At 42.5% G+C, this 24666-nt stretch overlaps 1 protein-coding gene across 1 annotated transcript in view; it reads left to right on the top strand.

The window, feature by feature from the left end:
- DIPK1C (divergent protein kinase domain 1C) overlaps positions 1–21455 on the top strand; it is a 46448-nt gene extending 24993 nt beyond the window's left edge. Inside the window, exons 3-4 of the mRNA XM_075270765.1 lie at positions 15283–15447; positions 21164–21455. Of these exons, the coding sequence (XP_075126866.1) occupies positions 15283–15447; positions 21164–21355 (357 nt within the window). The 3' untranslated portion in view covers positions 21356–21455. The remainder of the gene's footprint in view (positions 1–15282; positions 15448–21163) is intronic.
- The last annotated feature ends 3211 nt before the right edge of the window (positions 21456–24666 follow it).

Genomic DNA, 24666 nt, shown 5'->3' with positions numbered 1-24666 from the left:
CTGTGCCTGCAAAGTGTTTGTCTTATTCATCTTTCTGTGAGATGAATGCATATTATTCATACATTATACTGTACTAGGGTGAAAAATACACATTCTTTGCAATGCAGCCTCCAAACTAAATAGCTGGCTCTGTAACTTTTGGCAGAGATGAATGGCTTTATTTCCTTAGTCAGCTAGAGGTTTCTTGCAAGGTGCCTTATGGCTCAACAAATCAGCCAAACTCAACTGTACACATTTTCTAGACTATGTGTCAATACTGATGCAAATATTAGAATAAGTAATATCGGGGCAGATCAATTGTAGTGGAAGCTTTCCTCATTCATAAATGGAAAGAAAAATGTTGTGTAGCACATTATCTAGATTGCTGCGTGTAATTGGATGCTGCTCTCATCTGCTGCTGTCTACAGTTATATGAATGGATTACTCGACTCCATGTCACATCCAAAATACAAATGATCCTATGTAAAAAAATAAATAAAATGCAATAATAAAATCTATACACATCAGTCCAATTTACAGACCTTTTTCTCTATGATAAGAGAAAAAAAAAAAATCACCAGTATATATAAGTCCTTGAGTCCTGTCCTTGTGACAAGATGGGTTGTCTTTAACCACTTAATAACCAGGTCTAAAAGGTCCTTAATGACTAGACACTTTTTAACAATTTAGTGTTAGGAACCTGATGCAACAAATAACAGTCCTGGGCAACTAGAATCCCCAAGCGCTGGGGAAAAAACAGTCCTGGGTGTGCTATGCTCTGCTAACCAGAGTGGAACCAGGTCCCAGAATTCTTCACCAGAGCTCCTGATGGTGGAGTTGGACTTGGTAAAAGTCCAAGGCCCGGATCTGCAACTGCCCAGAGAGCGACACCCAGCGAACCCCAAGTAGGAGGACCCAGAAGGACCCAGACACTAACCTGAGAGTGACATCCCAAGAGCAGGATGGATTGGAGTTGTAGGTGAGCAGGAGGGTAATCCAGGGGAGTCACGCAGATACCCAAGGAGCAGATTTGTCGTCAAGTAAGCCGAGTCGATAACTGGAGGTCACGTGGTAGCAAAAGGCAGAGGCAGAAGTGTAGTCAAGGAAGCCAGGTCATACACAGGAGGTAAATGAAGTAGCCAAATCAGGATCCAAAAGGGAGGTCAGGTAGAAGCCAAAGGTCATACACAGGGGATCAGGAAGGTGCCAAATCAGGATCACTGAAGAGAGGTCTCTAAGGCAAACCGGGTCACACACATCCAAGGAAATACAGGTATACCGGGACAGAGGCAGGAGGTAGCAGGACAGGAGACAGGGAACTAGAGAGAGGTTCGTTGCAACTCTGACACTCCTATTTGTTACGTAGTTCTCATTGACCGCTATGTAGGGTGAAGAGGCTATAAACTACTTTTGTCTTCTTCACTAATGCTGCTTCAGGTAATTTGCAGGAGCTTTAATCTTGGCATGGGTTTATTGCCCAGAACTAAGCGCCAAACATTTATGGCACATGGTCCGTTTCAGGTTAAACGTCCTTAACAAGGATTTGTCTAATAGTTGTCCGAATATTCTTAGTTATAATTGGAAATAGCAAGTAGCCTTTAGAAATCTCAAATTAGTTCTGTACATGACTGAAAGCAGTAATAAAAAAATTGGAATTAAATAAGTAAATAAGGTTGAGTGTGTCTATTTAAAGAGAACCTTTCATGTTCTCATTATAACGGCAATGATCTCAGCCCACTGTCAGAAGGGCGTTCCTGACAGTCTAGCTGGGCTGTGAGGAATGTTCCCCCAACAATACTCATCCATTGTCCTGCACTGTCAGAGGGGGCGCTCCATATCACCCAGCCATGACACTAAACTGTGAAGAACGCTCAGTATTTGACCTTGTCACCTAGTGCACACCTTATATGTTCCTTCCTGTGAATCTATGTTGTATTACGGTTTGGCTTGGTTCGGAAGGTGACTATTTTTCACCAATTTTACTGTAATGGTGTTAGGTTAAGATCCTTATTAGGTTCTAATCCCTACATATCATAATCCAGCAAACTAGTTTAGATGGCAATTGGGGTAAAGACTTTCCAAAGATGTTTAGTCCTGATAACAGCCTGTTAAAACCTGTAAAATGTGTAGATCACTCTGAACTTAATTTTATGTGATGAAACTACTATAAGACTAAGCAATTCCAGCTGGGGATCAGATGTTTGGTTTGGGTTCAGTCCAAGTTTTAACTTGTTCTTTATAACCAGCTGTAAAAAGCTTGATATGCAGAATAGTTCCTTTGCGACTAAAAGTATGTACTTTCCTAATCTCATCTACTTTCTACAATCATTTTTTCATTCTATGAAGGAAAACCAGAACATGTTATTCATCCTCCATTTATCACAGCTAATAAATATAGGGCTCAGAAATTAAAGCTGCTACTCCTATACATGTGTTTCTTATGTTTCTTCAAAACCAAAGTGACCTTCTTGGTTCCTCATGATTAATATATCAGTTTATACAACCAGTACAATAGAATCTTCAGAAGATCACTTAAGGGAAAGGTGTGGCGGAAACTAAGTTATACAAATACATCTTAAATCATGATTTGCAAGAATTTGATATGCTCTAAAATGCGTGGTAACCTTTAACCTTAATTTCTTCTTGTTTTATCGTTCAGAGCTGCATTCACTATCCTGCTGGCCTCAGAGCAGAAATCTCTCCGTATTAGAGATGAGCGAACACTAAAATGTTCGAGGTTCGAAATTCGATTCGAACAGCCGCTCACTGTTCGAGTGTTCGAATGGGTTTCGAACCCCATTATAGTCTATGGGGAACATAAACTCGTTAAGGGGGAAACCCAAATTCGTGTCTGGAGGGTCACCAAGTCCACTATGACACCCCAGGAAATGATACCAACACCCTGGAATGACACTGGGACAGCAGGGGAAGCATGTCTGGGGGCATAAAAGTCACTTTATTTCATGGAAATCCCTGTCAGTTTGCGATTTTCGCAAGCTAACTTTTCCCCATAGAAATGCATTGGCCAGTGCTGATTGGCCAGAGTACGGAACTCGACCAATCAGCGCTGGCTCTGCTGGAGGAGGCGGAGTCTAAGATCGCTCCACACCAGTCTCCATTCAGGTCCGACCTTAGACTCCGCCTCCTCCGGCAGAGCCAGCGCTGATTGGCCGAAGGCTGGCCAATGCATTCCTATGCGAATGCAGACTTAGCAGTGCTGAGTCAGTTTTGCTCAACTACACATCTGATGCACACTCGGCACTGCTACATCAGATGTAGCAATCTGATGTAGCAGAGCCGAGGGTGCACTAGAACCCCTGTGCAAACTCAGTTCACGCTAATAGAATGCATTGGCCAGCGCTGATTGGCCAATGCATTCTATTAGCCCGATGAAGTAGAGCTGAATGTGTGTGCTAAGCACACACATTCAGCACTGCTTCATCAAGCCAATACAATGCATTAGCCAGTGCTGATTGGCCAGAGTACGGAATTCGGCCAATCAGCGCTGGCCAATGCATTCTATTAGCCCGATGAAGTAGAGCTGAATGTGTGTGCTAAGCACACACATTCAGCACTGCTTCATCAAGCCAATACAATGCATTAGCCAGTGCTGATTGGCCAGAGTACGGAATTCGGCCAATCAGCGCTGGCTCTGCTGGAGGAGGCGGAGTCTAAGATCGCTCCACACCAGTCTCCATTCAGGTCCGACCTTAGACTCCGCCTCCTCCAGCAGAGCCAGCGCTGATTGGCCGAATTCCGTACTCTGGCCAATCAGCACTGGCTAATGCATTGTATTGGCTTGATGAAGCAGTGCTGAATGTGTGTGCTTAGCACACACATTCAGCTCTACTTCATCGGGCTAATAGAATGCATTGGCCAATCAGCGCTGGCCAATGCATTCTATTAGCGTGAACTGAGTTTGCACAGGGGTTCTAGTGCACCCTCGGCTCTGCTACATCAGATTGCTACATCTGATGTAGCAGTGCCGAGTGTGCATCAGATGTGTAGTTGAGCAAAACTGACTCAGCACTGCTAAGTCTGCATTCGCATAGGAATGCATTGGCCAGCCTTCGGCCAATCAGCGCTGGCTCTGCCGGAGGAGGCGGAGTCTAAGGTCGGACCTGAATGGAGACTGGTGTGGAGCGATCTTAGACTCCGCCTCCTCCAGCAGAGCCAGCGCTGATTGGCCGAATTCCGTACTCTGGCCAATCAGCACTGGCTAATGCATTGTATTGGCGTGATGAAGCAGTGCTGAATGTGTGTGCTTAGCACACACATTCAGCTCTACTTCATCGGGCTAATAGAATGCATTGGCCAGCGCTGATTGGCCGAATTCCGTACTCTGGCCAATCAGTACTGGCCAATGCATTCTATTAGCTTGATGAAGCAGAGTGTGCACAAGGGTTCAAGCGCACCCTCGGCTCTGATGTAGCAGAGCCGAGGCTGCACAAGGGTTCAAGCGCACCCTCGGCTCTGATGTAGGAGAGCCGAGGGTGCACTTGAACCCTTGTGCACCCTCAGCTCTGCTACATCAGAGCCGAGGGTGCGCTTGAACCCTTGTGCACACTCTGCTTCATCAAGCTAATAGAATGCATTGGCCAGCGCTGATTGGCCAATGTATTCTATTAGCCTGATGAAGTAGAGCTGAATGTGTGTGCTAAGCACACACATTCAGCTCTACTTCATCGGGCTAATAGAATGCATTGGCCAGCGCTGATTGGCCAGAGTACGGAACTCGACCAATCAGCGCTGGCTCTGCTGGAGGAGGCGGAGTCTAAGATCGCTCCACACCAGTCTCCATTCAGGTCCGACCTTAGACTCCGCCTCCTCCAGCAGAGCCAGCGCTGATTGGCCGAATTCCGTACTCTGGCCAATCAGCACTGGCTAATGCATTGTATTGGCGTGATGAAGCAGTGCTGAATGTGTGTGCTTAGCACACACATTCAGCTCTACTTCATCGGGCTAATAGAATGCATTGGCCAATCAGCGCTGGCCAATGCATTCTATTAGCGTGAACTGAGTTTGCACAGGGGTTCTAGTGCACCCTCGGCTCTGCTACATCAGATTGCTACATCTGATGTAGCAGTGCCGAGTGTGCATCAGATGTGTAGTTGAGCAAAACTGACTCAGCACTGCTAAGTCTCTGCATTCGCATAGGAATGCATTGGCCAGCCTTCGGCCAATCAGCGCTGGCTCTGCCGGAGGAGGCGGAGTCTAAGGTCGGACCTGAATGGAGACTGGTGTGGAGCGATCTTAGACTCCGCCTCCTCCAGCAGAGCCAGCGCTGATTGGTCGAGTTCCGTACTCTGGCCAATCAGCGCTGGCCAATGCATTCTATTAGCCCGATGAAGTAGAGCTGAATGTGTGTGCTTAGCACACACATTCAGCTCTACTTCATCAGGCTAATAGAATACATTGGCCAATCAGCGCTGGCCAATGCATTCTATTAGCTTGATGAAGCAGAGTGTGCACAAGGGTTCAAGCGCACCCTCGGCTCTGATGTAGCAGAGCTGAGGGTGCACAAGGGTTCAAGTGCACCCTCGGCTCTCCTACATCAGAGCCGAGGGTGCGCTTGAACCCTTGTGCAGCCTCGGCTCTGCTACATCAGAGCCGAGGGTGCGCTTGAACCCTTGTGCACACTCTGCTTCATCAAGCTAATAGAATGCATTGGCCAGCACTGATTGGCCAGAGTACGGAATTCGGCCAATCAGCGCTGGCCAATGCATCCCTATGGGAAAAAGTTTATCTCACAAAAATCACAATTACACACCCGATAGAGTCCCAAAAAGTTATTTTTAATAACATTCCCCCCTAAATAAAGGTTATCCCTAGCTATCCCTGCCTGTACAGCTATCCCTGTCTCATAGTCACAAAGTTCACATTCTCATATGACCCGGATTTGAAATCCACTATTCGTCTAAAATGGAGGTCACCTGATTTCGGCAGCCAATGACTTTTTCCAATTTTTTTCAATGCCCCCGGTGTCGTAGTTCCTGTCCCACCTCCCCTGCGCTGTTATTGGTGCAAAAAAGGCGCCAGGGAAGGTGGGAGGGGAATCGAATTTTGGCGCACTTTACCACGTGGTGTTCGATTCGATTCGAACATGGCGAACACCCTGATATCCGATCGAACATGTGTTCGATAGAACACTGTTCGCTCATCTCTACTCCGTATTTATTCCTAGCTCAATGCCTATCTAGAACATGCAGGTGACATGCCTTCTGTAGACTCAGGTTGGTACAAGGGGCAGTGTACTGTAATCTGTTCCAGCTTTACAAGTATAGTTTATTAGGGATTTAATCTGAAATGGCTTATCCAGCTGCTCACTAACTAAATTTTACTGAATGGTATACCAATATTACCATCATATAGTGACCATATAGTAACAGATAGTGGCTTTATACAGGCTCTGCAGACATTTTAAAGGGATTCTACCATTAAAAACTTTTTTTGTTGTTGTTGACACGTCAGAATAGCCTTAAGAAAGGCTATTCTTCTCCTACCTTTAGATGTCTTCCTCGCCTCGCTGTTCGGTTGAAATTCTGTTTTCCGTCAGTATGCAAATGAGTTCTCTCACAGCACTGGGGGCGGACAGCGCCGCCTCCATCTTCTTCTGGAATGTCCTCTTCATGCGTCTTCTTCCGGCGCAGACGGTGAAACTTGTAGGCCTCGGGATGAGCCGACTGCGCATGCCCACAGCCACAAGAAAAATGGCCGCTTACACAATAAGCAGCCATTTTCTTGTGGCCTGTGGCCATGCGCAGTCAGCTCTGCCCGAGGCCTACAAGTTTCACCGCCTGCGCCGGAAGAAGTCGTTCCAGAAGAAGATGGAGGCGGCACTGGAGAGTTCTCTCGCAGCATTGGGGACGCACCCAGTGCTGTCTGAGAGTGCTGTCTCCAGTGCTGTGAGAGAACTAATCGGAAATCGGAATTTTAACCGAACGGCGAGGCAAGGAAGACATCTAAAGGTAGGAGAAGTATAGCTGTTCTTAAGGATATTCCGACGTGTTAGCGACAAAAAAAAAAAGAGTTTTTAATGGTAGAATCCCTTTAACCATTTCAGTATTGGACTATTTTCCCTATTTCAGGACAGGACACATTTTCAGGTTTGTTTTTGCGGTTTTGAAGGCTAAAACCTTTTTTTTTAATCTCAGATTAGTCAAATAATTTTTGTGTCTTTTTTTGTTGACAGATGCGGGCTTTATTTTGATGTCATTTTTTATTGTTGCAACTTTTTTCTTTTTTTTTATATACAGTATTTTTCGTACTATAAGACACTTTTTTCCCCATTGGGAGGAAAATGGGGGGGTGCATATTATAGTCCAAATGTAGTCTGAATTATGAGGGTAAAGAAGATGCAATGCTGCAAGCCCTCGGCTAGGAGGAGAGGGTGCAAACCCCTTCGTGACATCTGCCATACTATTACGGTGGATGCCAGATCATCTGCAGGGCCAGTGTAATGTACAGTGGAGACCTGGAGCTAATGCCCACGATCCGAGTCCAATCTGATTGCAAGCATTAATACAATACATGTAAGCCCCCTCAAAGTATTGAAACTGTCCCTGTGGCCAATCCTCATTGCCCCTGTACCATACATTTCATGTCACAGAAGGCAACCTGTTGCTCTGACATCCGGGAGTCTTATGAAGGCGGAGACCTGTCCTGAGTTTTGCTCCCAGCTACGTACACAGAACAGTGAAAAAACACAATCGTGTGTATGGAACAATATGGATGAAAGGGTCAGCGGGCTAGCTGTGAAAAACATGGTTAGCATACTGACAGTGCTCACAGTTGTGTGCATGAGGCCTTAGTACTGACTAACTCAGAATCCTTGCCTTTAATAGAGTTTTTATTCATTCTTTATAGAAGACGTCAGCTCTCTTGACCTGTTTGTTTTAGTAAATAATTGTAATCACCAGAAAATAATTCTAGAACATTTTATAACCATATTTTGCTATTCCTCTGTTATTCCATATAGAAATGTATAAGTAAACTAACTGGGCATTACCATAACCCTTGTAAAAGAGATGTGTTTCTAGACAGTCTGGCACTGACAGCATTAATGAATGCACCTACATAAAACTAAGAAAATGCCTTGAACCATCAAAGTCCCATTGTATTCAGGGGTAAAGTGCCCTGTGCTTATGAGTGGTGGTGAAGACAGGATGTTTAGTGTGAACAGTTACACGATGGCCTAAATACAACTGTAGCCACTCTCGAAAGTGATCTTCTCTCTTCAAAAACAGTTGACAGCATAAACTACAAAGTTGGAACCACTTCCTCTGCACATTAGATTTCACATCTTTTTTCTATGTTTTTGATAAAACATTTTAACAAAACATGTATATGAACACATTTTGAAGTGTCTAAATATCTCTTGTGGGACAAAAATATGGCAAAATGTTTCATTTCAGTATCCATTTTTGTGCAATACAACAAGGATACAAAATAATTATATTTACAAAATATATTTAGAGCACAGTTCTGAGAATGGAACTGATCAGATAATTCTTACTAGCTATCTGTTTGGATACCAGTAATATTCCGTGGTTCGTCCATGGATCCAACAAGCCAAAACTTAAAAAGTACCCATCACCGCTCTTGACTCCACTTGATCTCCACTTTGTGGGTTTCTGTCTTCTGCCGACAAGAGATGGAAACCCAGCATTCAGTGTCTGCCGCTGAGCACCCGTGAGCGACTTCTGGTCTCCGCGGCAAAACCAGTTTTTTTTAACCGGACACAAAGTCCTGCATGTCCAACTTTGTGTACGGTTAAAACCAAAATGGTTTCGCCGCAGAGAGCAGAAGATGCTCACAGGTGCTTGCGGGCGGACACTTTGCAAACCTATTTAAATGAATAGATTTGAAAACTGCCTGCCGGTTTCCGTCTTCTGTCCAGTTTCTCGGGCAGGAAACGGAAACCTGCAAAGCGGAGATCGGGTGCTGGTGTGAACCCGCCCTTACCTGTTTCTCTGATACTGCTCTTGAACATTATATAAACAAATGACATCTGGGCAGAATTTGTTACAGGTGTTGTTTGGCATAATAAAACAAGTTTCATCCAGATATCTAAATCCTAGTGGATTTTTTAATTTTTCTTGGTTATTTATTTATTTATTATGCCTACTTGTATAGCACCATCATATCCCACAGCGCTTTACAGACATTGACATCCACTGTCCCATATAGGGCTCACAATCTACATTCCCTATCAGTATGTCTGGGAGGAAACCGGAGTAAACCCACGCAAACACGGGGAGAACATACAAACTCCTTGCAGATGTTGTCCTTGGCAGGATTCAAACCAAGGACTCCAGCGCTGCAAGGCTACATTGCTAACCACTGCCCGTTGGTTGTAAATACTTGAGATGAAAATCAAGTAACCATTGTGATCACACTTTCTTTGCTTGGTACTTTCTTCCCTGCTTGTTTTAAATGTTTTGTTGTCTGTTACATTTTGGTTAAAATTTGCTGTTGACCTGACAACAATGACCTGAATATCCCACAAACTCATAGAGGTAGAATGGACTGTTTGACACATGGATTGATAGAGAAAAAAAATCGGATGAATATTTGATTCCCGTAGGATATGTTGTATTAAAGGTACTATTATGGGATTGGAAAGAAAACCGGATTATGGAAGCCTTGCTTCAATTAACATAATTAACATATTGCTTGTTACATATTCCAGTTTGTCCTTGGCTCTACATCCTGCATTTGTCTCACTTTCAGGATAATCAAAGCAACTCTGTACCAAACAGAAGAAACTAATTCCAATTGCCTAATGGAAACATTATTCTAGTCCATGAAAAATGGTTCTAACCTACAATAGTGAGGCATCTATCTTCAGTCTGTATTGCACTTTTCGGTTTCTTAATGTATCTGTATAGTATAGAGTCATGTGAAGTAAAATTAATATGTATATCAGCAGCAGTCCATTCTTAGAATCATTTGGGCTCCTAGCATTCGCATCCCACTGATAAATGTTTTATCTATTATATTGATAGACTTTAAGACATCCTCCAGCCAAACAGAACATAAATGACAGCTTTTTCAAGGTTTTTGAAAATCTGGGGTTTATGTTATTAAAGGATTTAGGTTGTTATTGCCCCTCTTTCCCACTGCTTATATATACTGTCAGTAATTTAACACCATCTTATACAAGACTGGTTATACACATAATGATTCAACTGCTCAGTGCACCAACAGCTGAAGGTCAGCCTCTAGTGCACTAACAGTGGAAGGTCTTCCCCCAGTACACTAACAGCTGAAGGTCTGCCCCAGTGCATCAACAGCTGAAGGTCTACCCCAGTGCACCAACAGCTGAAGGTCTGCCTCTAGTGCACTAACAGTGGAAGGTCTGCCCCAGTGCATCAACAGCTGAAGGTCTGCCCCAGTGCATCAACAGCTGAAGGTCTGCCTCTAGTGCACTAACAGTGGAAGGTCTTCCCCCAGTACACTAACAGCTGAAGGTCTGCCCCAGTGCATCAACAGCTGAAGGTCTACCCCAGTGCATCAACAGCTGAAGGTCTGCCCCCAGTGCACCAACAGTGGAAGGTCTGCCCCCAGTGCACCAACAGCTGAAGGTCTGCCCCTAGTGCACTAACAGTGGAAGGTCTGCCCCAGTGCATCAACAGCTGAAGGTCTGCCCCAGTGCATCAACAGCTGAAGGTCTGCCTCTAGTGCACTAACAGTGGAAGGTCTTCCCCCAGTACACTAACAGCTGAAGGTCTGCCCCAGTGCATCAACAGCTGAAGGTCTACCCCAGTGCATCAACAGCTGAAGGTCTGCCCCCAGTGCACCAACAGTGGAAGGTCTGCCCCCAGTGCACCAACAGCTGAAGGTCTGCCCCTAGTGCACTAACAGTGGAAGGTCTGCCCCCAGTGCACCAACAGCTGAAGTCCTGCCCCCAGTCCACCAACTGCCTAAATTGTATAAGACTTCAAAGTTGATTTTCTTCAAAATGACATACATAAGAAGTATATTACTTATCATTGTAGTGTGCTCTGTAACATGGTGATTACAGTTGAATACACTTGCAGGAGGTGACTCACTTTAATAGAAATATAAAAAGTGGTTTGGGTGCTATATAGTAGAGGATTTATGTTGTTGCATCCTGCTATACCCACAATACACAATCAGGTATTCAGAATATGCACCCAAGCATGTCCTACAAAGAGAATACTCCTGTATCACCACTCTGCTTCCACAGATGCAGATCGGATATACCTGTATGGGACAAATGCCAGAGAAACACCATTATTTACTGTGATAGTAGAGTGAGATGTACAGTACAGAATAACCTCTTTAAAGAATCATACCTCTGAACTCCCACCATCCAGGAGAAATAAGAGGCAGCAGCGCTCCAGCAAGGGCCATGGACTGTATGTTTCCCCAGGTCAAGCTTCCAGGGGTTGGATTTTCACAGATCATACACTGATAACCTCTCTTAATGATCAGCTATCATTGTGATACCACAGAAAAAGACTTTCATATGCCTTGTGACCAATGGAAGCCAATAAATGAGAACACTAGCAGATGGTTCTCCATTGGCCAACAGTTCTTGGTCCCTGTCATTGAATATCTCTTTTACCAAAAGTGTACTCTATTCCCTTTCTCTAAACTCTAAAAAAAATTACCTTCAGTACCCAACTATGAGGTGTAGGTCCAAAGTTTATAGGTTTGGTTGTAGGTATGAGGGCAGTTCAAAAATTATTCTCATAGACTGTATCACATACGTTGCTACAAAGTGAGCAGAGCTCAATAGGAGTTCATCTCTGCTGCCTACTGATACTGAGCAAGAGCTGAGGAAATCTTACACAGATGTACCCAGCACCTGCAAGAAGGTTCTGAGAACGTACAAACTTTAAATAATAATCATTTTTTTTATTTATATAGCGCCAACATATTCCGCAGCGCTGTACAACTTGTAGGGTTCAAATACAAACAGAAAGATACATTACAAAGAAATAGTCATTTCACACAATGGGACTGAGGGCCCTGCTCACAAGAGCTTACAATCTATGAGGTAGAGGGGGTGACACAAGAGGTAGCAGGGGCAGCATTGCTTATACAGTGGTCAGACAATTTTGTAATAGAGGTTACTGTCAATACACAAACATAGAACTATGAGCCGTCACCAGTCATGTCCTTTAACATGTGGATGGTGCTTGGACATATAAAGTTAGCCTGAAATGGCATCATATCATGTGGGGTAATGTGGGAGCTGGAACAGAGGAAGGTCAGATTTTGGGGATTCTAATGATGGTACGGAAGGGTTTACATTAGGAATTGTGATAGGCCTGTCTGATAAGATGTGTCTTTAGTTTGCACTTGAAGCTGTAGAAATTGTGAGTTAATCTGATTGTCCGGGGTAGAGCATTCCAGAGAAGTGGTGCAGCTCGGGAGAAGTCTTGTATACGAGCGTGGGAGGTTCTGATAAAAGAGGATGTAAGTGTTAGGTCATTAGGTTTTAGGGGAAATTATCTCTGTTCCCAGCTTAAATCCTAGTTGGTTCATTAAATCGTAAAGTTACACTACACCAAATTAATTAATTGAACCCTTTTACTTCATATTTCTTGTGTAGACCATCTGAAGACTAAATAAATCCTATTCTTATAATCTTTCCTCATGGCTGAGGTCCGCTATGTCTCTTATCAGCTTTGTGTCCATCATTGGTACCTTTTCTAACTCTTGGATATCCTTTCTATGAACTAGTGTTCAGAACCTGGCAGCCTGTGAATTGGAGCAGCAGAGGATCATAAAGGGACAAGTAACCTTTTCTTATTTTAACATGCCCCTTTTATGCACTTGTACACATCAGTTTCTGGGATTGAAGAACCCCTTTACAAGATGTATTAAACTATTTTGGCGTACTGCACCCGGGTGTTATGGTGCATAATGCACCAAGCAAATAACCAAAATATCACTAAATGAAAGAGATGTCACCTTAAACTATTATGTGACATTTCATCCTTTAGGAAGACCCTTACACATTGTATCTCAGCTCATCCTGTCATTGGCTACCATACAGTATTGTTGGAGTAGTAGACTCTATCCACTCTTCTCCTACATATTTGACCATTCCAACAAACAGAAATCTGTTGTGTACAAGAAAGAGTGGAAAACATTACATGCGGGGTCAAGTTAGAGACCCATAAAAATATTGGAATCATTGTGTACACATACACCGTAGATAAAGCTGAATGTAGCTTGCATAATGAGGAAAATCTTCCCTCTTGAGATGTTGTCATCATACTGGAATTTCAGCTGCTCATCTTGGAAAGTGAAACTTGGCCCAGTTTGTGACCCCAGGCTGCTCATAACATCAGTTTACATACAAACTACGTTACAGTAATTGCAATGTTATAAAAATCCAAAAAACTTGGACATAAGAATAAGTACTAATGGCCAGGGCTGGAGTAAACATTACATTATGTTGTCTGTGTAACAAGGCTAACCCTTTAATATAGTAACTAGAGTAGGAAAAATGAAATTTTGAAACCTCTTCAAAAGCCCACCCCTTTGTGAAGACTATGCATGCATCCGTGAGTAGTCTTTAAATTTGGCTGGAGTTTGAGTCAAAAAAATGGTATAGAATGGCTTCAAAATAAAATGATTAAAGGCGTTGTCCAGTTTCAGACATATATTAAGAGACAAGTGTTATTACAGTATTTGTATAAGGAAAAGGTAGGGGATGTTCACACTGCTGTTATGTTACAGAATTTTTTCTTCTGTCAAAGTAAAAAACATGCCGGAAGAAATTTGACATCATGTTTTTACATAAGGGTGAATGCAGGCAGATTTATCTATTTATCTGCATCAGTCACTTAATGGGATTCTAACATTAGAATCCCTTTTTGACTTACCAAAACGTTGGAAGAGCCTTAAGAATGGCTATTCTTCCCCTACCTTTTGAATTTTTCTCCACGTCGCCGTTCCGACGGTATTCCTGGTTGTCTCTGTATGCAAATGAGTCTCCAGACAGCACAGAGGGCGGTCCCCCTGCACTCAAACAGCACTGGGGGTGTCCCCTGTGCTGCCTGAAGACTCTCTAGCGACTCTGTCCATCTTCTTTTCTAGATCGCCTCTTCACCGCGTCTTCATCCGAAAGCGCTGACTGTGCATATCCATCGGCCATTTTCCTAAGGCCTCTTACACGATTGTCTCTTCGGCCACAGGAAAATGGCCAACGGACATGCGCAGTCTGCGCTTTTGGATGAAGAGGCGGCTAAAAGGTGGTCTCAAGAAGAAGATGGAGGTCATACATCAAAAATTGGGAATATTAAAGAAACTGCTCTGTGGAGAAGAATTCTAAAGGTAGGGGAAGAATAGCCTTCTTAAGGCTATTCCGACGTGGTGGTAAGTCAAAACTAGATCCTAATAATAGAATCCCTTTAATATCTGTTGCTCTTATCCTATGATGGATGAGTGTAATGGACATAGTGTGAACCCACTCCTCTACAATTTTCTAATATACTTTCTGTATCTCTGCTTGCTCTCATTTCTTCTGCTTATTTCTAGTCCATGGTCATGTGAAGGGCACAAGGTGCACAGCTCATTGCACAACAAATGTCTGTACTATGCTGTGACTGTGACAAGCCGTGCACCTTGTGTATATCACATGACCATGGGCTGATATTTATCTACTGGGATTAAACAAAGAATGGCAGCAAGAAGAGATCTAGAAAACCACGAGGAAGTCATACAAGAAGTATATTGGAGAAATGCAAAACTTTTCATTATACCAACAATAACTTGTCTGAAAGTGGAAACCCCTATAGTTATTTTAATTATATTACACAAATATTAATATTGTATAACTAAATTGATGCATAATTTGTTGTTTATTTCATAAGAACCCGTTCACAGGCTTTTTAATGATTTAGGCTGAACATTTATGAAGGAGTCAGAGTCAGACCATGGAAAAATAGTCAGAGTTGGTGGTTTGGCCTATCGACTTCACAGCCCTGCATAATACCCTGTGCATCCTACAAAATAGTATTCAGAGAACACATCTGAGTGGAATCTGGTGACGTTCATGGCTGACAAACATTCAATGAACATTATATTCTTTATACTGTACTGATTATGTGATTATTCTCATTACACATGAAAATGCAGAACATAGACTGAGTATTTGCCTCAACCAGTAACCTCTATGTTAAAAATCCATGATTCTTTTATATCATAAACCAGGGGCCTTCCTGTAGAAACATGTGCCTGGAGCTTGTGCAAGGAATGTTCCATGTAAAGGTTGTCATGAAGAATAAAAATGACTCCATTATCTGTGATTGGTTGCAGGTGGTGGCCATCGATATGGATATGGCATTTTTTGAACCCAAGATGCGGAACATACTGGAGCAAAAATGTACGTCTGATAAGGACTGCAACTTCTTTGACTGTTTTTCAACTTGTGACTTGAAGACTTTCATGTGCGGAGCACAAAGAGAGAATAGTAATCTACAAGTAAGTGGCTCACAAGCAAAGTACAGATGTGTTTTGTAATACTGGACGCTGCGTATGTTTCTGATAATGACTCACTATAGACTGAAGTGCGGTTTTCATGGAACTTGTAATTTTGTTAAATGTATATCTTAACAGGTAATATAACTTAGATTTCATAGTAATTACAGGAACACTAAATGTAAGTTTTAGAAACAACATTCCTGCAAACAAAACAAAAGGTCTCCTGGTAACCCCTTCATTTGAGATGGGGATCATCAAAGCAGATATTATTTAGTAAAAGGGTTGTGAATTCTTTACCTGGTCTCCTGTTTCAGATATACAAGTTGTGGAAGTTTGAGCACATTTTCAGAGGAGATCTCCTCATGCCACTCTCCATTTACTTGCATCTACAATCAGGACCCAGTTTTCGAAATAGATGTAGATTTCAGAGGTGGGGTACACGTATATCAGGGATTTATTGCATATCCTATAGATGTAGCCATAAATGCCAAAATGGGAATACCACTTCAGTGAATAGACCCTTAATGGTTCTGCAGTTATGCAGAAAAACAGAAGTTTTACCCTCAAACTGTACGGCCATTCATAATAAATCTGACAGTCAATCTATGTTGTTCAGCGAGGTTTTCAGACACTATCAAGGACATAGCCATATGAGGGGCAAAAGTGCTGATTGCGTCCAAGTTTTGGTGCCTGAGGAGACTAAATATCCCCCCCACGCAAGGAGACACTAGTGTTAGTAGTAAGAGTATAACAACAAACTGTTCTAATGGTTATTATTTCTTTATTGTCCTATTACCTTTATCAGCTACATTCTATATATGGACTGTTGGTTTGAGTTCACATATGGACATTTGAGTGATCCTAATCAAAACCAACTTTGCAAGGGGCAACACGGTGTCTCAGTGGTTAGCACTGCAGCCTTGCAGTGCTGGAGTCCTGGGTTCAAATCTCACCAGGAACAACATCTGCAAGGAGTTTGTATGTTCTCCCCATGTAAACGTGTTTTTCCTCCCATTCTACAAAGACATACTGATAGGAGAAAAAACAAAAACAAACCAACTTTGCAGGAAAACCCCTTCAGATGGAGACCTAATTAAAAAAAAAAAAAGTATATGGTAATAATATAAATAATAAAGTAAAGAATATAATGAGACTATGTAAGTAAATCTAACTGTACATGGGGTCTCTCTTCTTTTACTTTTACAGGAGTTCTTAAAATAGCCAAGCATGGAAGTATAACATTTATAATTTCAATCCCCTCTGATGATCCTGGTCTAAAATAAAGGGTTAATAAGGTGAAAGGGGAGACTCATGGCCTTCCTCCATTCACTTGCTGCCACATATTAAGCCCTGTTCTTGAGATAGATGTGCATTCCAGACGTCAGATCCATTAGGCATTTGTGGCATGTGCTTTGGATGTAGCCATAAATTCTGAGATGGGAAAATTCCTTTAATGGCTATGCAACTGTACAGGTAAACAGCAGTTTTATTCCGAAACCATGTAGTCATTAAAAAACATTTTTGAAAACTGAGCCAATATTCTGTCCAACACCCCAGATCTCAACCCCACCGCGCCAGAGTCTTGTCTGTCCAGCTTACATTCTGTGAAGACTTTCCCTTACATTTTTGTAGAAAGCTAGTGAAGAGGTTAAGCTGAAAAAATCCATATCTTTGTGATTCATGTTCCATGCTTAAAAGCTGTAATAAATCCATCTCCAAAATCAAGGTAATCCTTTTCATTCAACAGAAGCTACTGAAGCCTAGAAATCAGAAAGAACATGGTGTAAGAGGTCATGTCTCATCCAAGTCTCATCTGAAATAGCCTTGAGTTCTCCGAATGACAGTTTATATAAAATGAATAAGCCTTTGTTACTGAGAACATGAAATACAAGCATCAGTTGCTTCAGTTTTTATTATACATACATATATAGTTGTGTGTATATATAGATACCACTCACCTACTCACAAAGCTGCGTATTACTGCATCTTGGCCACTTGTGGGGAAGCGGAGCATCAGGTCGATACGCTGCCCACTCATCACTTCTATTCAGTACATGCTGTTTATGGATTTTTTCAGATTTCCTCAGCACACAGTCTCTGCACTTTTGGCCTCCAGGCTCTGTTTAATATCATATTAAAATCAGTTTTTCTCCGAAGAGTTCTGAAATAATTTGGAAATCAGCCCAGATGTATAGAAATGGCTCAGCTATTAGCCACCATTAGCTGCCTGTGGTGATATTTCATACAAGGCACTTTATATTTAGCTGAAAATAACACATCTTCAACCATTACTACACCGCAGGCTATAATTTGGAAATGGACGCATAAAGCAACAAAAACAATCCACTCAATTATTTGTGGCTTAATAATAAAGTATATAAATGTAAAATATGGGAAAATAGTAGGAAAAATATTACTTGAAGACGCTCATAATGCATTCTTGAACATGCATTGCCCTGCGGAACCTAGTAAAGAGGTTTTCTGTTTGATGGTATATCCTTATATCAGATTGATCAATGTAAAGAGCATGAGGTGTAAACAATGAAGAGGACACATCATTCACAAGCCCCTACAAATCGCTGATCAGCGAGGGGGCCTAGAGTCGCTCCCACCCATTAGATATTAATGGCCTAAGGAACCTAAGGATAGGCCATCAGTAGTGTAAACCTGGAAATTCCCTTTATTGTATTGATACACAGCAACAAAAGATAAACTTCATAATATGCAGTTTATGCTTAATCCTTCCCTGACATTTTTTATTTTTTACTCCCAAGCTTGCAAAAGCCATAACTTTTTTACCATTCCCAGAGCTTATGAGGACTTACTCCATAACAGTACCTTATAATAGCCTTACAATATTCTGGGAAGCTGGACAAAAAAACAAAATGGGTTGGAATTAGATAAAAACTGCATTTGCACCATTTTTTTAATGGGTTTTGTTTTAACCGTGTTCATTGTATAGCCAAAGATTCTGTAATATCTTATGTAAAGTCCCGACCACTATGAGTTTAAGGACACATACACTTGACTTTCAGCATCAAAATCTGTGATTTATTGTAGATTTTTTGGGGTAATTTTTCTGAGATCTGCAGTGAAAATACACAAAGATTTGGCATGCTGTGGATTTTAATATTCACAACATAAGTCAATTTTCTTATAGACAAAAATCTGCATTGCTTATATGAGATTAATAAAATGCCATTGTTGTAAATTAGGGGTCTCAAAGTCGGCCAGGTAAATGGGCTACACATTAAAAAAAAAAAAATTGAAGTTGATGGGCTGCATTCCTTCTATACAATACAAATTTATCGTTAAGTAACTCCAGTGGTGGCCCCATACAGTTCAATGTCCCCAGCAGTGACCCCATATAGTTTAATGTTCCCCAGTATTGGAAACCCACAGTTTAATGTCCCCAAGCAGATGCCTGGTACAGTTCAATGTGCCCGGCAGTGGCCCTACATGGTTTAACATCCCCCAGCAGTGGTCAAAGTAGTAGCAACATGCAGTTTAATGTACCCCAGCAGTGACCACATACAGGCTAATATCCCCAAGTCAGTGGTATAACTATTGCCATAGCAACCGTAGTGGCTGCTACAGGGCTCACAACCTTAAGTGGTCCGATGGGCCCCTGCTGCTTTTTCTTTTACTCCTGCAGGCACCGGCCCCGGTATTTACTTAACAATCCCCACTCCTGCCCACGGCTTCCCGTTCAGCCCTGCAGGGGCCTCTGTGCGTTCCAAGTCACAGACACTGAACAATTTCAAGACATTGCTGACAGGGAGGTGATATGGGACGCACAGGGCTCCCTGGAGGGCTGAAGGGGAAGCAGAGGCAGCAGTGGGCAGAATAAGGGATTAGTAATAGAGATGAGTGAGTAGTATTCGATTGAGTATGTATTCGATCGAATACTACGGTATTTGAAATACTCATACTCGGTCGAATACCACGCGGTAAACGCAGTAAAAATTCGATTCCCCTCCTACCTTCCCTGGCGCTTTTTTTTACACCAATAACTATGCAGGGGAGGTGGGACAGGAAGTAGGACAACATAGGCAATGGAAAAAAAACGTATACAGTCATTGGCTGGCTAAATCAGTAGCACCAGCAGTTATAATAATAATAATAATAATAATAATCCTGGGACTTGGGCGTGTTAGATGCCCCCAGGCATGCTTCCCCTGCTGTCCCAGTTGCATTCTAGAGGTGTTGGCATCATTTCTTGTGGTGTCATTGTGGACTTGGTGACTACAATTGGTCAAATTTTGGTTTCCCTGAAATGAGCATGTTTTTCCCATAGACTATAATGGGATTCGATATTCAAACGAATAGTCAAATATTGAGGTCTACTCGAATTGAATTTCGAATTTTCAAATATTTCACTACTCGCTCATCTCTAATTAGTAAGTAGGCGCTTGAATTTTTCTGGGCAAGCAAACAACCTTCTGAAAAGAATCTTCACCTGACGGTTTAGTTCATGCCAAACACGTCTGAACCGAAACTGCTATTATTATACTCCAGGGTCTCTTCACGCACCAGAGAGGCTCAGGAGAGGTGACAAACATAAAAACATCACATGGGTAAGGGTCAGCACTTACAGAAGCCCACACTGCAGAGCGAACGTCTCTAAAGCCCTTTTCATGTCATTAGCATAATTATAAAACACTGAAATTCTCAGCAACCAAACAGCAGTCCAGAATAACAGACGTGTTTGGAAACAATATCAGAAGCCCTACAAGGTAATGTCAGTAGACTGATGTCATTTTTCCTGCTGACAGACTCCCTTTAAAAACCCTTTATACTAATAAACTCCTGTGTATACTGAATTTTTTCCACAAATCAATGTCAATACTTAAGCACAAAGCAACATAACAAGGACTAACCAGTAGCTTAGGAGGCGTTTAGCACTTTCAGACCTCCTGCATACAGTATGTGTCCTCAGCTGTCAGCAGCTGTAAATACCATGGTGGACCAACGGCAGCAGGGATGTCAGAACATTACTGAAACTTGGCAATAGAGTCAGAACCACATGACTGCCAGCTGACACCAGACTAAGAGCATTATTTCTGGTATTTGGCTCTAGGGTCAGGATCATGTAACAGGCTTTTGGCACTATGACCTTCATTGTTTCATTGCACCAGCACAATATGACTTCAACTTGGCATTTCTAAAATATTCTCTGCTCATTGTTGAAGTTGTTTATATTATATTTTAATAACTAATAAGGATTAGTCATCAATAACAATAAGGATCACATCTCTTTTAGTTGTCTCATCAGCTATTGTAGTTATCTTTTGATGCTCGTTGGGTCCAGGATTGTATTTGTGATGGTAGAATGTAGCTCAGTACATAAGCTTTATAAATACTTCTGTATGGGCTCACATCTTGTCTGTCAATACCATGCACACGCTGGTAATACGTCTTACATAGACTAACAACCACATCAGGGCAGACATAAAGTTCTGCTTGGAAATGTGGCCAAGACTTCTCACTTGTAAAACAAAGTAGTAAATGGGGCCCCAGGAGACCAAGTTGTATATTAATAATGCACTGGTAAACTTTGTTAATCCCAGGATAATCCCTTTAAGAGAGAAAGTGCATAGACATCAGAGGTTACCTTGCAGTGTCATCTCTTTAATAAGATGTATCGGAGGTTGGCCAGTTTTAGAGAAGAGTCATTAGTTTCATAGAGTAATGTATTATATTTCTCTTCTTCTAGGTCATCTGTGACAAGATATTCAGGCGCTGGTTTACTCTGAGCATCATGGGGTCTATCCGTCCCCTTCCCCTTCAAGCCGAACTACATCAGGCGGTACAGAAATGTGCTGAGGCTACAAATATGGAAGCACTTTTTTCAGATTTATATTCATTATTACAAGAAAGTCAAAAACAGCTACATAGAAATATGTGAACTCGGCAGTGCTAAGTGACCTGGGCATGGCCATGAGAAGTTATATATCTTTTCTACATATAAAGGCACAAGACATTAAAATAAATCAGTGTTATTTAAAAGAGAACATGGTGTATCTTATATAGTTATTACCACTTCATGGAAACATAGCGGCAAAATATATCACTGTATGTTTAACTGGAGAGCTAGTAAAGATACATTAATAGGACAGTCCGTAGCCCCATTCCTATAAACAGGTTTAGTTATTCATTCAGTGCCCGGTCATAGGGAAAGGTTCTCATTTACACATCTATTGAATGTCCCCTAATAGGTATTTAACATCGATGGAGTCAGGACCCTGTCACAAATCTGTGCTCAGACCGAGAAATACTGTCTGTCAGTTTTATTTTGTGGTTTGATTTTGGCTCCTGTAAACTGAATTTACAGCATTTATTCATTTATGATGCTGTAAGCTTTGGATCTACTACAGTTCTATTGTCCTGCATGTGAAAGACACTTCACATGGGCGAGCACTCTGTAGGTCGAACGCAGTGAACACCTATCTGTTGGTAACAAATCAGATCAAAGAAGCTTTATTGGCACATCCGAATAGATATTTGGCATTGCCAAAGCAAGTAAAGTGGGGGGGGGGGGGGAGAGTTGGGGTTGGAGGGGGGAGAATGGTGGGTATGGGGGGGTGGGGTCTGTGATTTGAGCATCTGAAGCTTTACTAGATCGGTCTTATGATACAATGGCAAAAGAACGGTACAGTGATCTCATGCTGTGGCTCTGTGGCAGAATCAGCTGAGGAATCCGTAGAAAGAACAAATAGGATCCTTTTTTTTTTTCTGCGTCCTACACTACCTCCCATTGAATATAATGGGAGGAGATAGCTGCAAATTACTCTGTGTGAACAGCCTCGAAATTTCTCTCTCTAGAATTATATCAATAATGAGAATGTCTTTTGCATAAATCTAAATAATATACCCTGTCCATTCTAGTATTAATGTCGATTGGTAATGGTTCTCCCCTGTGGCAAGGGGGGGTATCAGTTTAGGCTGTGTGGTTAGGCCTAGACTTGGCTGTGACAAATGGTACTACTGTAGTCTCAGAAGTGTTAGTGACAGATTGAGTTTTGGACCTGGGAGTTACTCATTGTATTGGACCAATGGAAACAGTGAAGAATGGTTCTTAACAAGTGTGGACCTCTCTAGAACATGTATATACAATTGCAGAAGTCTATTGAAAGAAAGGCCAAGGAGATGGGAGTAGTGGTCAGTGTGGTCTCAGTGGTAAGGATCTCAACCAGATCCTCTGATTCCCCTCTTAGACTGGTGCAGGGCTGAGGGGGCCTGCAGATTGTCAGATGGTGGTAGTAGTGTTCCCCCAAGACATACCCTAATAGTAGAAAGCTTTCCTAAGCTAGATATAGGTTGGAGTGCTCATGATGGTAGGTGCAGGAATGAGACTCAGGAGAAAGGGTTTACAAACAAAGTATCTTGTTGTGTTTACTTAGGTAGAACAGGCTAAAACAGGCAGACCTACTGGTGTGGACTGTAATACAGTCCGTTCAATACAAGTAGATAGTGTGCCAGTAGGACCAGAGGAGAATGATCACCATGCTTCACCCTTTTATTACTAAACTTCTTTTATTGATGTCCAAAATAAAACCACAACGCATTTCTGTCACTCTGCCCTGTGTCAAGTACTTCAGCTCGACGTTGAAGTCCACACACATCAGAAAGGGCAGAGCGCCCGAAACGTGTTGTGGTTTTATTTTGGACATCAATAAAATAAATTTACTAATAAAAGGGTGAAGCACGAGGGGCCACACGGTGGCTCAGTGGTTAGCACTGCAGCCTTGCAGCGCAGGAGTCCTGGTGTTCAAATCCCGCCAAGGGCAGAAAACCATCTGCAAGGAGTTTGTATGTTCTCCCCGTGTTTGCATGGATTTCCATCCCATATTCCAAAGACATACTGATAGGGAAAAAATGTACATTGTGAACTCTATATGGGGCTCACAATCTACATTTTGAAAAAAAAAAAAAAAAAAAGGGTGAAGCACGATCATTCTCCTCTGGTCCTACTGGCATCGTATCGACACCTTGGGTGGTACAGGTCCTGCAGCTCCAACACCTAGGGAAGAACCCTCTGTTAAGTGGTTCACAAGCTCTATGGTGGTTGTGTGCATCACAACCACATCAGGTGAGAAGCTTTCTATCTGAATTACTCTATACTCACCTTACGTTACGTCCCCATATACAGCTCAATGCTGTTCTCTCCTTTTGTCTCCATACAAGTAGATAGAACATGTTCAGACTTTAGAAAGTAAAGAGGAATCTGTGGCGGGCATCTGCCTTGGATTCCTCTTTATTTTCTGGCTCACAATGGTTGATACAAAGCAACCTCATTTCATTGCAGCTTTCCACCACTGACTAGGTCCCAATGAGTGAGCCTAATGAGTGGGGAGTCTCAAGCTGCGGCCTATGAAGCAGCTGCAAAATCTGCAGTAACATTGAACAGGATGATTTTTTTTAAAACAAGTTGAGGCAGAATGAGGGCAAAATCTCCACTGATTTGGGGGTAAAATTCAATACAAAATCAGCACCAGATTCCACTGTGTGAACGGGGCCTGATACTTTTAATGCTTTCATCTGTATTAATGGAAGTGCTCAATGCAGAAACTGAGTGGGACCCCCACAAATGCTCCCTCCCTCTCTCCCCATAGCACTCTCCAATCCTCACACAGTATAACGTCCTATATACACCCACTATGATGTCCCAAAGTGGCCTTCAAACAGTATAATGTCCATTACTGGTCCCTCTACATAGTATAATGTCTCATAGTGGCCCTTTCCCACAGTATAATGTCCCATAGCAGCCCATCCACACAGTATAATGTCCTACAGTGGCCCCTCCACACAGTAGGTCCCATAGTATAATGTCTCAGAGTACAATGATTGGGCCAAGGAGAGGTGATCAAACATAAAAAAAACAGTGTTGGTCACCTGTCCTGGCCTCTGGCATGGGTCCCTGGGCCTCTTCAATGATGTAAGAAGAGTGGTTTTTATGTTTGACCTCCCCTCAGCCTCTGACCATTATACTCTGAGGTCTGAAGGGACCCCAGAGAATAATAATAGCCGTTTCTGTCTCAATGAAACCATCAGGCGAACCTCTGCTTCATCCCTCCAGGAAGCCCCATGCATCCCTTATCACATTGCTGTCAGCGGCGTCCTGACACTGTTCAGCATCAGCAACGTGATATGGGATTCCTGAGGCCCCCTGGAAGGATGAAGGGGACGTGCAAGCGGGCGTCGGCAGGAGCAGGGACC

Source organism: Leptodactylus fuscus, chromosome 4 (genome assembly GCF_031893055.1).
Source record: "Leptodactylus fuscus isolate aLepFus1 chromosome 4, aLepFus1.hap2, whole genome shotgun sequence".
Classification (NCBI taxonomy): Eukaryota; Metazoa; Chordata; class Amphibia; order Anura; family Leptodactylidae; genus Leptodactylus; species Leptodactylus fuscus.
This window is presented reverse-complemented; position numbering and strand designations above follow the sequence as displayed.